This window comes from Leucopleurus acutus (assembly GCF_964270905.1).
Source record: "Leucopleurus acutus genome assembly, chromosome: X".
Classification (NCBI taxonomy): Eukaryota; Metazoa; Chordata; class Mammalia; order Artiodactyla; family Delphinidae; genus Leucopleurus; species Leucopleurus acutus.
In genome coordinates, this window is record NC_139148.1 from 60007580 (window position 1) to 60022472 (window position 14893).

At 54.9% G+C, this 14893-nt stretch overlaps 1 protein-coding gene across 5 annotated transcripts in view; it reads left to right on the forward strand.

The window, feature by feature from the left end:
- Positions 1-1286: 1286 nt before the first annotated feature.
- DLG3 (discs large MAGUK scaffold protein 3) overlaps positions 1287-14893 on the forward strand; it is a gene marked incomplete at its 5' end in the record, with an annotated part of 60111 nt that continues 46504 nt past the window's right edge. For 3 of the 5 annotated variants that reach the window (XM_082864821.1, XM_082864822.1, XM_082864823.1), the window contains 9 exons: positions 4533-4889; positions 8184-8234; positions 8655-8779; positions 8991-9160; positions 9457-9593; positions 9942-10086; positions 10698-10857; positions 12524-12680; positions 13332-13434. In XM_082864821.1, coding sequence (XP_082720947.1) covers positions 4533-4889; positions 8184-8234; positions 8655-8779; positions 8991-9160; positions 9457-9593; positions 9942-10086; positions 10698-10857; positions 12524-12680; positions 13332-13434 — 1405 coding nt within the window. Of the gene's footprint in view, positions 1347-4532; positions 4890-8183; positions 8235-8654; positions 8780-8990; positions 9161-9456; positions 9594-9941; positions 10087-10697; positions 10858-12523; positions 12681-13331; positions 13435-14336; positions 14423-14893 lie in introns of those variants that run through there. The other 2 variants (XM_082864824.1, XM_082864825.1) reach the window with 2 other exon arrangements.

Sequence of the window (14893 nt, forward strand, 5' to 3'; positions counted from 1 at the left end):
TCACTGCTTCACCCTTGTCCCCTGTGGCCTATTCTCCACACGGAAGCCAGAGTGATCCTGCTAAACACAAGTCAGATCATGTCAGTTCTCAGCACAAAAACTCTCCAATGGCTCCCCATCTCTCTCAGAGTAAAGCCAAAATCCTTCAATGGTCTACAGGCCCTATACAATCTGGTCTCCTACTAAATCTCTGATCGTATCTCCTAGTACGTTCTCCCTCTCCCTCTGCTCCAGCTGCTTGGTCCTCCTTGCTGTTTCTCGAACAAGCCAGATGCACTTCTTACCCATGACCTTTGCACTGGCTCTTCCCTTGCTAGGTATACTCTTCTGCATGGCTCCCTTCCTCACCTCCCTCAAGTCTTTGTTCAAATGTCACTTTCTCTGTGAGGCCTACCTTGACCAGCCTATTTAAGATTGCCTCTATTCTAATTTCCAGTTTACAGTAAGTACAGGGTATAGAGGAACAAGATAAATGACACCACGAGGGGAAAAACAACAACAGACAAATCCAGAAGTAGGATATTCTACAAAACAACTGAGTTGTACTTTTCAAAAAGCCAGTGTCATTAATTAAAAAAAGATAAAGATGGGAGACTTCTAGTTCTGGACCCAAGTGGAGTAGACATGCTTCTCCCTATTTCTCCCACTAAGGACAGCTAAAACTCTGTATGTGATATATAAGACAAACATAGGAAGATGCTAAAAGAAGGAGAAAAGGACAGACTTGACTAGGTGACTTGACTAAAAACAAAAACATGAACAGAGCCTCAGAGACATGTGGGACTATAACAAAAGACCTAACATTCATGTCATCGGAGTCCCAGAAGGAGAAGAGAAAGGGTGGGGGCGAAAAAGTCCTCAAGAAATGATGGCTGAAAATCCCCCAAATCTGGCAAAAGACATAAACCTACAGATTCAGGAAGCTGAACAAACCCGCAACACAGGATAAAGTCAAATCCATGCCAAGACACATTATAATAAAACTTTTAAAAACGAGACGAAGAAAAAATCTTGAAAGCAGTAAGAGAGAAACACCACTTTACCAACAGGGGAAAAACAATTCAAGTATCAGCGATTTCTCACCAGAAACCATGGTGGCCAGAAGGAAGTGGCAATAACATATTTCAAGTGTTAAAAGAACTGCCAAGCCTGGATGCTATATCTAGTGAAAATATCCTTCAGGGATAAATCAAGATATCCTCTGAAAAAGGAAAGCTATGAGACCATGACACCAGCAGACCCACCCTAAAAGAGTGGTTAAAGGCAGTCCTCAAAACAGAAAGGAAATGATAAAAGAAGAAATCTTGGAACATCGGGAAGGAAGAAAGAATAGAATGAGTAAAAACGTAAGTACGTACAACAGACTTTCCTTCTTCTCTTGAGTTGTCTAAATAATGTTTGATGGTTGAAGCAATAAGTAAAACATCATCTGATGTGAAGCTCAGTATATGTAGAGGAAATATTTAAGACAACCGTACTATAAATGAGACATGGTAAAGAGACCTAAAGGGAGGTAATTTTTTTACACTTTCCTCAACCTTTTAAAATGACGACACCAGTAGGTCTTTGTGGTGATGAAATAGTTTTGTATTTTGATTGCAGTGGTTGTTACAGAAATCTCTGCATGTGGTAAAATGGTATAGAACTATACACACACTATACCAATGTCAATTTCCTGGTTTTGATATTGTACTATAATTATGTAAGATGCAATCATTGAGGAAAACTGGGTGAAGGGTACACGGGCCCTCTCTGTGCTATCTCTGCAACTTCCTTGTAAATCTATAATTATCTCAAAATAAAAAGGTTTTCTTTTAAGATTGGGGCTGTTCTAGTGGCTAAAGACACGAATGCAATGTGACAGCCTTGATTAGGTTCTGATGTTAAAAAAGATAAAAGGCGGGGAGGGGGAAGGGTGAGCTGTGACAAAGCGAGAGAGAGGCATGGACATATATACACTACCAAACGTAAGGTAGATAGCTAGTGGGAAGCAGCCGCATAGCACAGGGAGATCAGCTCGGTGCTTTGTGACCGCCTGGAGGGGTGGGATAGGGAGGGTGGAAGGGAGGGAGACGTAAGAGGGAAGAGATATGGGAACATATGTATATATATAACTGATTCACTTTGTTATAAAGCAGAAACTAACACACCATTGTAAAGCAATTATACCCCAATAAAGATGTTAAAAAAAAAAAGATAAAAGGCAAGTTTGGAGAAATTTGAATATAAACTGGACATTAGACGATATTAGATGATATGAAATTATTGTTAATTTTCTTAGATGTCATAATCATATTGTGGTTATGTGGGAGAATGTCTTTATTCCCACAAGATGAATGCTGAAATATTTAGGGGAGGAGTGTAATGAAATCTATAACGTACATTTGAACGGTTCAGAAGAAATTGTAGATAGATCGATAAAGCAAATATAACAAGACATTGCCAGTTGTTGGCTCTATGAGGAAGATATATAGGTGTCCCTTGTACTATTCTTTCAACATTTCTGTATGTTTGCAAATTGTCATTTTTAAAAAAGTTGGAGAGGATATGTGGAGGATATACATGTGATAAAGCAAGTATAGTAAAATGTTAATGAGAATCTAGGTGGCAATTGGATGTTTGTTCCCTGTAAAATTCTTTCAATTTTTCTGTATGTTTGAAAATTCTCATGTTAAAATGCGGGGGTAAAAAACCTGAAGAAAAATGATCACAACCTCATGTCCTTCCCTAGTACTCCCAATCCTGCTTTCTCTGCTCTTTTTCTTTTTTCCCATAGCACTTATCACCATATATCGTAGTATATACTTCATTTATTTATTGTGCTATTTTTTGTCTGTGCCCTTTCACTAGAATGTGAGCACCCCAAGGGCGGGGAGTTATTGTGTTTTGTTCTGTTTGCTGCTATATCCTCAAATCCTAGAACAGTGTCTGGCACATAGCAGGTGCTCAGTGAATGCCTGTTGACTTAAGAATGAATTTCTGTAGCCCTAGGGCCTAGGTCAAGGTCTTGCACAGAGTAGGTGTGCAATGAATGTTCGTTGAACTGAGATCTGAGATCTGCAGGAGAACTTAGAATAGACCTGTTGGACTTGAGTGGTTCAGAGCGTGGACTCTGGAGTCAAATGGCCAGGATTTGCATCGTGATTCTGTGACTTCCACCTGTGTAACCTAGCTGTATTAACATCTCTGAGCCTCAATTTCTCGGTAAAAGTCGGATAATAATAGTAGCACCTTGGTAGGGGTTTTGTTTGCATGTAAAGCACTTAGGACTTTGTGAAGACTCAATAATTGGTAGCTAATGACATAAAGAACAGCAAAAAGATAAGAGTTTTCCCAGCATGTCATCCTTCTTCCATCCGCCAACAGATTGAGCCAGGAGAGGCTAAGGAAATGTCCTTGGATAAGTATTCCCAACTTCTTCTCCAGACACCCGGATTTCTTTCACTTCAGATCTCTTCTTACCTTTCCTTCTGCCCTGGACTTTCTTTACTCTCTTGGCATCCTGAAGCTCTTTCCCCCATCATAACCATGCAGGAGTGGAGTTGAGGAGACAGGAATCTGTGCACCAGGGACAAAAGCTTAGAGCTTTCCTTTCCTTCTGTTCTAGGCTTGAGTCCCTCATTGGTGATGGAAGCAGGTCAAGTGTGAGGTTGCAGTCATTTCGGGGCCTAGAGGTTGAGAGAACAATAGTCCTGAGGAAGAGGCCCTGACAAGAGAGTAGCCTCCTAAGCTGCCCTCTTCCTTGGTCCCCTGTAAGGAGAGAGCACCTCCCTCACCCTGCTCTAACGTCCCTTCGATCTGTTCTGCCGCCTCAAGTCTTTACTTCTGGTGGCCCCAGCTCAGAGCAAGCCCGGGGACCCATTGAGCATCTCCCTGCAACTCCCTCTTGGTAGTGGGGTGGGGTGGAGTGGGCCGAGGACAGGCTGAAATTGAAGATGAGGGGGCACGAGAGTGGGGGCTGAGCTCACCCGTGGCACAAGTCCCCTGTCCCTGCCCTAGGGTTGGCCCTACCCCCGATATCTGGGGAGCTGGGGCTGAGCCTGGGGGCGCCACTGCCTCTGTTCCTTTAAGGAGCCGCTGTTTAGCATTCCTGCCGCTGCCGCTGCCGCTGCCTGACTCTGCACGCTGATTGGCTGGAATCAACTGAGAAGGGAGCCAGGGAGAGATGCTCTTGACTCCACTCAGATCCATCCTGGGGACCAGTGCGGGAGCGGTCCTCGCAGCACCCAGCTTCTGCCCAGGCTCCCGCTTCTTCTTTGCCGCTGGGCCTCGGCCCAGGAGCCACGACGGGCGACACGGAGCCGCCAGTGCTGGAGGGGGAGCCGTGGGTGCGGGGCAGCGTGGGGGCAGAGGCCCCGGGACGCCCGCCCGGCCCCAGGCCCCGCTCCGCCCGGGCGCCCCCACGGGTGCCCCCCCCTTCCTGGTCCGAGCAGTGTGAGTGTGCCCGGGAGCCTGGCGGCAGCGGCGGCGGCGGCAGCGGCGGTGTGGAAACCGGCGTGGGCTGGGGGGTCCGGGCCGCGGGGGGCAGTGCCATGCACAAGCACCAGCACTGCTGTAAGTGCCCCGAGTGCTATGAGGTGACCCGCCTGGCCGCCCTGCGGCGCCTCGAGCCTCCCGGCTACGGGGACTGGCAGGTACCCGACCCCTACGGGCCAGGTGGGGGCAATGGAGCCAGCGCCGGTTACGGGGGCTACAGCTCGCAGACCCTGCCCTCGCAGGCGGGGGCCACCCCCACCCCCCGCACCAAGGCCAAGCTCATCCCCACCGGCCGGGATGTGGGGCCAGTGCCCCCTAAGCCAGTCCCGGGCAAGAGCACCCCCAAACTCAACGGCAGCGGCCCCAGCTGGTGGCCCGAGTGCACCTGTACCAACCGGGATTGGTATGAGCAGGTATGGATCAGCAGAGGGGGTGGCGGTGGGGCAACCCACGGGGGCTGGGGAGTGGGCGCCTGGAGGCCTGGGGTGCAGCACGGGTTCCCAGGGCTCCCAGCCCGCAGACCCTGAGCCCTAGCATTGCAGCTGGGCCAAGAGAGGCGGTGTGTGCTTCCCAGTGTGTCTGTTTGGGGGTCTCCATTTGGAGGGGATTGGGAGGAGCTGTGTGTCAGGAGGCGAAGGCATGGCGGAGGGGCACATTCTCCCGTGTGGGGGGATTGGGTTCGCCTCAGCGTGGGCGGGGGGGGTTAGCAGTGTCTCTGTGTCTGGCAGGGGGCGGGAGGTTCTGCGGGGGCTGTGTGCGGTGTGTGTCTCCACAGGAGGGGAGGAGGGGGCAAGGTGCTCTGTGTAGGGGGGACGTATGTGTGTGTGTGTGTGTGTGTTGAGGTGTGTGGAGGAAGGCAGTGGAGCTCCTGTGAATCTATGTCGAGGAGCCCATGTGCCCAGCTTGCTGAGCTTCATCCCTTGATGCCATGAGTCCCTCTCCGTCCTAGTCCCTTTGTGTGCGAATGTGCACATGGACATGTGGGGACATCTCTCTGGATGTGGAGGTGTCTCTGTAGATGAAGCTGCAGGTTTGGCTGTGTTTGCCTGTGTGTGTGTGGCTACATGTATATGAGCATGTGGCTGCAAGTGTGTGCACGCGTGTGCCTCTGTGTGTGTGTGTGTGCGCGCGCGCGTGCGCGCGCGTGTGTGGTGTCCCTGGTGAGAGGCGCTTGACAGGCAAGGGAGGGGAGGGGGAGGAGGCGAGAGACACGTCCCAAGCAAGGCTGAGAGGCTGCTGAGAAGGATGGACTCTTTTGTCCAAGCAGCTCTGAAGTGTGTATGTGTACTCAGGGGGCGAGGGGGGGACTGAAGCCAGCTTCCTTGCTCCAGAACAGGCATGATGCCTGGAGCCAGGCAAGGGGCAGCTGCTATGGTGCAGGGACTGGCCCCGGTGGGGCATCTTCCCCTTGGGTACCGCAAGATGTGGGAGAACTTGGCCCCCCAGTCCTGACTTGGCACAGCTTGGGAACCCCTGGGTGCTGGGCACAACTCCGGCTTCCACTCCCAGCCTAAATAAACTGCCAGCTTAGAAAATGGAAGGAGCATCTGTGGGAGAAGCAGCAAAATGGAGGCTGGGCCGGCAGAGCCGGGTCCCTGGCATGCATGGCGGAGGGCCTGTCTGGTTATTCGGCTCTGCAGCCCCCAGGGTAGGGAGAGGGGAGGAGGAGGCTTTGTTGTGGAGGGCAGGTGCTGGCTGCCCCAAGCTGGTGACCGTTCTGGCCACCTCTGTCCCCCTCTGGGGATCAGATGTGCTCTCACTCAGAAGCAAAGGTGGGGACTTCCTGGGGAGAGGAGTCCTCGGTTCTGGCCTTCTGTCTGTCCACACTGACTGTTTCCTGTGTCCCTTGCCTTGGCCCCTTGCCCTCTCCAGCAGATTCTCCTCCATCCTGGGGCCCTACCCTTGTAAACACTCTCTTGTGCTTGTCCTGCTCAACTGGTAGATAGGTGCCAGTCCCAAGGCTGGGCCAGTTGGTCAAGGTTTCTTTGCCAGGGCTGATCCCTGGCTGGCTCCTGGCCCTGGGAGCAGGTTCCCTGAGGGGGGTGGTGGGAGGCTGGAGGGTGGACCAGTGGAAGCTGGGAGCTGCTGGGTCTCACCAGAGCTGGACTTGAAGCATGGCTATCACATGTGGGCACACATGGTGTACCAGATGCATACAAGAGCTACATGGAAATCCTTTTGCCTATGTGTCTGTTGCATGGTACTTCAGGCAGTGGTGTTGGTTTGCGGGCTCTTAAGAGCCATCGGTTCTTCCTCCTGGGATCAGGGACAGGAGTAGGGCTGCAGTGAGAATCCTCCCACCAACTCCTAGGGCTGCAGGGCAAAAAGCCCTGGGGCCAGGCTCAGAAAAGGTGGAGGCATGACTAGCCAGCCCTCTCCTCCTCTCTGCTTTTCGAAGCCAAAGCTGTGTGGGGTGTAGGTGGGAGGGGAAGCAGAGCAGGGCATGCAGAGGAGCCCTCACCCTGGGTTTGCAGCTTCCCTCTTCCGACGAGGAGACCAGGGGTCAGGAAAGGGGCAACACAGCCAGAGAAAGATGGGGGAGGGGCACCAGGCTATCTGGGGAGAGAGGCAAGAGGGCTCCTCCATTCTTGGGGATAAGAGTGAAAGCCAGGGAGCAGGTGCTACTTGTCTGTCCAGAATCATATTTTCACTTGACAGTGGCCACAAGTAAGTCCTGTCTGAGAGGCCATCTCTATGGGTTGGTCAGACCAACCCTGTTTCCATCCCTTTCCCTCGCTTCTCCTCCTGTGGCTATTGCATGTTGAAGGCCGTGGACTCTGCTGCCAATCAGTCCATGGGTCATCAGCTTCTCCCTCATGGGGCATCTTGTCCACTCTGCTCCTGTCCTACCCCTGGCTTTGCCTCTGACTCCCGAGCAGATCCCTTTCTGCTGGGAAACACAAAGGGTTCGGGATCAAAAGCCCCTCGATAGAAAATGGATTGACTTCTGCCCATTTGAGGAATTGGGTTCTTGGGGACACAGGAGATAGAATGAGGGTTCATGAGGTACGCTGAAGGGGGGAACTTTTCTTTTTCCCATGAGCTTTTCTGGGCAAGGTGATGAGTGGCCAGAACATCAATGGCCTTGGCAGCTTGCTTCACTCAAAAGAGCATGTGGAGATCCAGGTTCTAGCCCCTGCTCTGCCACTAACTCCCAGTGTGCCCTTAGGCACAACCTGCATCCTCTCTGGGCCTCAGTGTCACTATCTGTCACATGGGAGAGGTTGAACAAGATGGTATCTGCTGCCCTTCCAGCTCTGACATGGTGGGAGTCTGTGATCCCAAGTCAGGGAGAGCTGTTGTTCAGAAGGGGTGCAGGTCCCTGTCCAGGCCACTGGGTGCCCCCACGGATGCTGAGTGTGGCATGGTTTGCCTGCCATGTTCAATTTCTGCCATCCCCCTCAGGCCAGCCCTGCACCCCTCCTAGTGAACCCCGAGCCTCTTGGTGAGTGCACCACTGGCTGGCTCGGTCCCAAACAATTGATCTGGGCTAAATGAGCAGCTGGGTTGGGCCTGATATGGCTGGAAGCAAGGGGAGGGGGGGCCTCCTCAGGGTCAGCCTGTCCCATCTGTGGCCAACAGATGTCTCAGGGTCAATTTGGGCTCTCCTACTACTCTGTGGGGAGTTGGGGGACAAGCAGGTTGACCAGGGGGTAGGGGGGAGCGGCGCAGGAGGCACTTAGGGCCCTGCCTGTGTCTTCCCCTAGGTGAATGGCAGTGATGGCATGTTCAAGTATGAGGAGATAGTCCTTGAGCGGGTGAGTCTGGAGGTGGGGCAGGATAAAATGGGAGGGCAGGGTTAGAACGGGGAGAGGGGAGGGCCCTGAACCTTGGTCTCAAGACTCGTGGGGGACCTGCATTGAGAGAATGGGGAAACGGCGGCCCTCAGAGGCTGCATCACTGCATCAATCAATCAACTGTCTAACAAATATTAATTGACCTTGCTCGCTGAGGCCTGGGGAATTGGGGAGGGGATGGCTTCACTGAGGCCTCCATGCCAGAATGGTCAGCACAGGCTGGGAATCGGCCAGATTGGTGACGAATGTGCCCCAGCCTGCTGTGGCCCCTTCTGAGGCCTGGAGAAGCTGCTCTTTGGGGGCAGGGGTAGATGGGGCCCCGGAAACCCTCCCCCGTGCCTTCTGCATGAGAAAACTGTGCCCCTCCACTTCCTTCTGCAGGGCAATTCTGGCCTGGGCTTCAGCATTGCTGGTGGAATCGACAACCCCCATGTCCCCGATGACCCTGGTATCTTTATTACGAAGATTATCCCTGGTGGAGCAGCTGCCATGGACGGGAGGCTGGGGTGAGGTGGCCTGGAAGCAGGGCTGGGGACGGCAGGGGCAGGATGGAGGTGAGGGGAGGAGGGCCGCCTGGCAGGATGACCCTTGAATTAGATCTGAGATGGGGAGGGGTGAGGAGGGAGGGGAAGGGGAGGGGAAAGGAAGAGGAGGAGGTGGGAGAGGGGGTGGAGGGGGGGGTGGCAAGGTGTCATGCCTCTTGGGCTTCCCCCACAGGGTGAATGACTGTGTGCTACGGGTGAATGAGGTGGATGTGTCAGAGGTGGTGCACAGCCGGGCGGTGGAGGCACTGAAGGAGGCCGGCCCTGTGGTGCGGTTGGTGGTACGGAGGCGACAGCCCCCACCAGAGACCATCATGGAGGTCAACCTGCTCAAAGGGCCCAAAGGTGCGGCCCTCTGGGTTCTCGTGCTCTGGCCAGAGGCCCCTGGTTCGCCCTGTAGGAATTGGAAGGGAATACCCTCACTTCCTTCCTGACTCCCTGGTGCAGCTCACATCCTTCTTTCTTGAGCTCACATCTCACCTGTACTGACCTCGGGATGGCAGCCTGGTGTTTGGGATCCCTGGGGGGAGCTCCTGTGGGGCTGGTGGCTTGGCTGGGTGCGGGGGATTGGGGTTGGGATTGACTGCGTGTTCTAACTTCTCCTTGTGTCCCTCTCCCACTCCCTGCTGGCTCCTGCCCAGGCCTGGGTTTCAGCATTGCTGGGGGGATTGGCAACCAGCACATCCCAGGAGACAACAGCATCTACATCACCAAGATCATTGAGGGGGGTGCTGCTCAGAAGGATGGACGCCTACAGATCGGGGATCGGCTGCTGGCGGTGAGACAGCCTTCCTGGGGATGCCTAAATGGCGGGGTGGGGAGGTGGAGCTCTAGTAGCCTCTCCCTCCACCTGAACCTCATTCAGGGACTAGGCATCATGGGAAATTTCAAGAGCATCATCTGAGTTGTGTATCCCCAGATAGCAAGGCCCTAGTCCTCTTCATGGCTGGAACTCCCTCACCTGTCCCCCCCTACCCCCTGTTTCTCTGCCCCTCACAGCACTGTATTTGGACCTCTGTTAGATAGAGCACTGTTGAATTTCACTGAAAGGGCACCCCTCAGTGTTCCCTGCAGAGGCCCTCCCTTCTTCTCCCCAGTGCTAGCCCTAAGGCCTCTCCTCTCCTAGGTGAACAACACCAATCTGCAGGATGTGAGGCATGAGGAAGCTGTGGCCTCGCTGAAGAACACATCTGACATGGTCTATCTGAAGGTGGCCAAGCCAGGCAGCCTCCACCTCAACGACATGTATGCACCCCCCGACTACGCCAGCAGTACGTACCAGTCTGCCCTGTCCCTGTCCTGAAGCCCTGCCCCCTGGTTTCTGGAAGGGAACAAGTTTATGCTCCTTGTTAAGAGAGAGAGAAGGAGAGAGAGAGAGAGAATAAGACTGGTGCTCAGGAAAGCTGAGTCCAAATCCCAGCCCTGTCCCTTATACCTGGGTGCCCTTGGACAAGTCCCTTTCACCTGTCTTTAGTTTCCTCTTTGGCAAAAAGGAGCTAATGATATATGTGCTGCCCTCCTCATAGGACTGCTGCAAGGATCAAATGAGATCACGGACGAGAAAGCCCTTGGAAAACTGTATCAGGCTATAGAGATGTGAGGGATTATTATTAGTCACACCTCTAGTCATGCCTTTCTTTGTAGATTGCCTTGACTTTAGCTCTTTCTAAGACTCACAGGAGTGAGCTCAGGATTCAGAAAGGGACTGTGGAGGAGGAACCCTAGGGGGTGGAGTGGGGAGGAGACGCCTGAGGAATCTGCATCCCTCGGTCTGGTCTCTTTACATCTGAGGTGGGGGGGGTGGTCAGCCCTTGGTGGCGGGTGGAGTAGGGTACCACTGGGGAGTGGTCTCGGAACTTTTCTCTCCCTTTCTCGATTCCAGCTTTTACTGCCTTGGCTGACAACCACATAAGCCATAACTCCAGCCTGGGTTATCTCGGGGCTGTGGAGAGCAAGGTCAGCTACCCTGCTCCTCCTCAGGTTCCCCCCGCCCGCTACTCTCCTATCCCCAGGCACATGCTGGCTGAGGAGGACTTCACCAGGTAAGACCCCCTCCCCCGCCCCGCCCCTCCGCATCCTACCTAGGGATGGGGCGGAGAGGAATTGCTTCTGGCTGGCCACAGGCCTCCTCGTAGTATGGCATAGAAGAGGATAAAGCCCTCATACCTCGTGTCTTTGGGGTCTGAGGCCCCCTCTCAGGCCCTTGGGACCCTAAGGAGGGACAGAGGTGGCTGCAGGGACAAGTTCTACCATCAGGGGGAGTGCCAAGTGTGTGGCCCCCATTCGAAAGTGCAGAGAAAGTGTAGGATGGAGTGTTTAGGGGGCTGAGGAGGTGGAGGCTGCGGGATTTCCTGCCCCGAGACAGTTGCAGCCCCCTCTGCTGCAACCATTCCACGTTAGAGAAGAGAGCAGTTCAGCCGGTGGCGTTGGTCCGGGATGCTGGGAGGCTGGCGGGCCAGGTGGCCTCGCACGCAGGGAACGGCCCCGCCCCACTCTGGAGGCTGCTGCCGCTGCGGAACTGGTTGGACCGGCAGGGGTTCCGGGGGACAGGTTTGCTGCAGGGTGGGGCCTGGGAGGCTGCTGGGCTGGCTGCAGTAGAGCCGGAAGGGTAGGCGGACGGAGTTGGCGGGGGCGGGGTGGGGGGGAGCTGGAGGAGCCATGGAGAGGGCACGCAAATTCTCAGGCTCCGGCTTGCCCCTGGGCTTGGGCTCAGCTTCGGCCTCGGCCTGGAGGAGGGCTTCGCGGAGGAGGGCTTCGCAGAGGTGGGCCTGGCCGCTCCGCTCCCTGCGGCCTGGAGGGGATGCCAGGTAGGAGGAGAGGAGGGCTTTAGCAAGAGCATCCGGGTCTCAAGGAAGAAGCCTCGCACCTGAGACTGGGAGCAAGAAAGGAAGAGCCTCGGACCTGGGGCTCCTCAGATGAAAGATGCTTAAAGTGAAGGCAGTGGGCTGGGCAAGTGTGCTGAGTCAGGTTGTATGGATATACAGGAGCCGCAGCTGCTCTCACTTGATGACACTGACCATTTACAGAGGGATTCCTTAGACATGGTTAGTTGGAGTCGGAGTTTTCATGTGTTTGTCTCCTCTCTTCAGTTAGGCTCCTAAGCTTCTTCTGGGGACCTGGGATTTCTTTATCTCTATCTCCCACATCACCCAGCAAGGGTACATAGTGCTAGCTGTTGACTAAATCTGTTGTTGGGGAAAGTAGGAGGGGTCATAGTTGGTCGGTGGATTTTTGAGACTGCGGAGAAGCATGTATAAAGTAAGTATGCACAGTTTGTGGGTGGTGAGTGCAATCAACCCCAGGGCCATCCCACAGCCCCTAACTGATTCCCCTTCTTGTGGCCCAGGGTTCAAATCACACCAGTTGGTAGGATGGGAGAATCTGGGGAGGAAGAGGACCAGTGAGTGGGCTCTGAGATATGGTCTCTAGAGCCCAGGGTAGGGGTTTGTTGACCAGAGAGAGTCGGGGACTGTCCACTGGGAAGTTGACTCCAAGCCCTCAGGAAGAAGGGAGGAAGAACAACTGAAACTTGGCACCTGGAAGCAAACAGCAGCCAAGCAGGTTTCTGGAGAGAAAGGGAGCAACAGAGTATCATACCTAGGAACCTAAGTCCGTCTACAGCCATATGGGCCTTGTTCCAGGCTGCCCCTCGCAGGGACAACAGTTTATACCTACTTTGTCCTGACCCTTCCACTCCTTTCCCACCAGAGAGCCCCGCAAGATCATCCTGCACAAGGGCTCCACAGGCCTGGGCTTCAACATCGTGGGAGGAGAGGATGGAGAAGGCATTTTCGTCTCCTTCATCCTGGCAGGAGGCCCAGCTGACCTGAGTGGGGAGCTGCGCAGAGGAGACCGGATCTTATCGGTGAGGAGACAAAGGCAAGGTGGGAGGATGGGAGCTATGCCAGTCTGAAAGGGAGGAGGGAAGACCTGGCTGTCTCCAAGGAATGCTTCTTGAAGTGGGGGAAGGCTAAAAGCTGGAGAAAACATATTCTCTCTTTTTTTTTTTTTTTTTTTTTTTGCGGTACGCGGGCCTCTCACTGTTGTGGCCTCTCCCGTGTGGAGCACAGGCTCCGGACGCGCAGGCTCAGCGGCCATGGCTCACGGGCCCAGCTGCTCCGCGGCATGTGGGATCTTCCCGGACCGGGGCACGAACCCGTGTCCCTTGCATCAGCAGGCGGACTCTCAACCACTGCGCCACCAGGGAAGCCCCATATTCTCTTTATAGATGTCCTTAGTGAGGGACAGGGAACCAGACTTATACTTAAGGAGGAAGTGAGTATCTCTTGGATCTTAACCCTGGCTGGCATTTGACCCCCACAAAGATATTATTATGCTAGAGATATATCCTTTAGGTCTCATCCTAGGGGCAAGGATGGGATATTGCCCATCCTTGGATGAGAAAGGCATCCAAGTAGGCTTAGAGATGGTCTACCCATCTCCCTCTCCTAACTCAGGACAACAGAGGACTCCTTTCTTGCTTTTGGGGTGGCTCATAACTCCTCTCTTTGGACAGGTGAATGGCGTGAACCTGAGGAATGCAACTCATGAGCAGGCTGCGGCTGCTCTGAAACGGGCTGGCCAGTCAGTCACTATTGTGGCCCAGTACAGACCTGAAGGTAGGAGAAGGAAGGTGGAACAAGATGATTTGGGGAGATTAGACTTATTACTAACTGCTGGCTTTTTGCCATCATAGGTAACAAAGCCACTTGACTAGGTCCTTTCTTACACTGGTACAGTAACCTCTTCCTCTCTCGTTTTCCTTCTGGACAGGGGTAGGTTTGGACAGCTTGGCAGCATCAATCAAGGCTGTGCTCAGAGCCTGGTGAATAGGGCTGCAATGCAGCTGAAGGCCAGTAGTGGGCGGCAGTTTACGGGAGGAAGCGCAGAGATCGGGGCGACTGGAAAAAGGGGAGGAGGAGGGAGGCAGAGGCGGAGGGCTCAAGAGGCGAAGAACATAACTGTGTTCCCTGGAACAGGAGGGTAGTTCTCGGTTAGAAGGACTTGAGGGAGAAGAGTACCAACCTCTTAAGAGTGCTTGGGCCAAACCTCTATGACCCCCCACTTCTCCCCTCATCAGGGTGACCGTGAAACAGCCATAAACGCGCTGAAAAGGTGATGATAGGCTCTCCAGGTAGGGAATCGGAAGTGGACCCCCCTTTCCCTGCTGGGGGCCTTCTTTGTGTTCTGCGGGAGCAGTCCCCCGGCTTGGGCGAGTGGGAGGGGCCGGTTATGCAAATGAAAGCATTTGATTGGCTGGGGCCAGCCAAGGCCCAGGTGCCGAGGTGAGCTGCGGGATAGCGCGCCTGAGCCAGCCGGCCGGCGGGGTGGCCATTGGCCGGCCGAGCGCGGCCTCCAGCCTCACGCCCCGCCCCCTGACCCAGGCGAAGGGCGGCGGGCGCCCCTCCTTTCCCCCCTCCCCGCCTCGCGCGCCTCAGGCGTCTCCTCCTCCTCCCTCCCCTCCCCCCCCTCCTCCTCCTCCTCCCCCTCCTCCCCCCCTCCTCCCGCGTGCCCCGCTTTGTGTCCGTGGTCTCCCGCGCGGGACAGAGGGACCGGCCGGAGCTGGCGGTTTCTCAGCACTAGACCTGGACTCCGACCCGGCGCCAGGTGAGGTGGGGCGGACGGGGGTCAGGCCCCCTCACAGTCCCCCCTAGCCTCTCTACGGTTCTGCTCTCAGACTCTCTTTTCCCACACTGCGCCCCCAACTCTGAGCTCTCCCCGGAATCCCTGGGTCGCGTTTGGAGCCCCTCCCGAGGGTCCCTCGCGGCCCCGCGGAGCAAAGCGCGCGGCTGAGCCCCGGCCGGCCTCCACCTCTTGGCCATCACCTCTCCCCACCCACGAACTCTGCCCCTTCTCGCCTGGGACCTCTGTCCGCCCCCCACTCTCCTTCCTGCCGGCGGCTGCGCCCCCAGCAGCTCCCTAATCTCGGTCCTCAGAGGAATTTTCTCCGTCTTCCCCTCCCCCACATCCGTTACTACGCCTCCTTTCCCCCCCACCCCGACCTGGCGACCTCTGGGAACCCCCGAGGTGGGCTTGGTGTTCTCGGGCCCCCCCCCGATGCCCGCTTTTGTTTGCCAG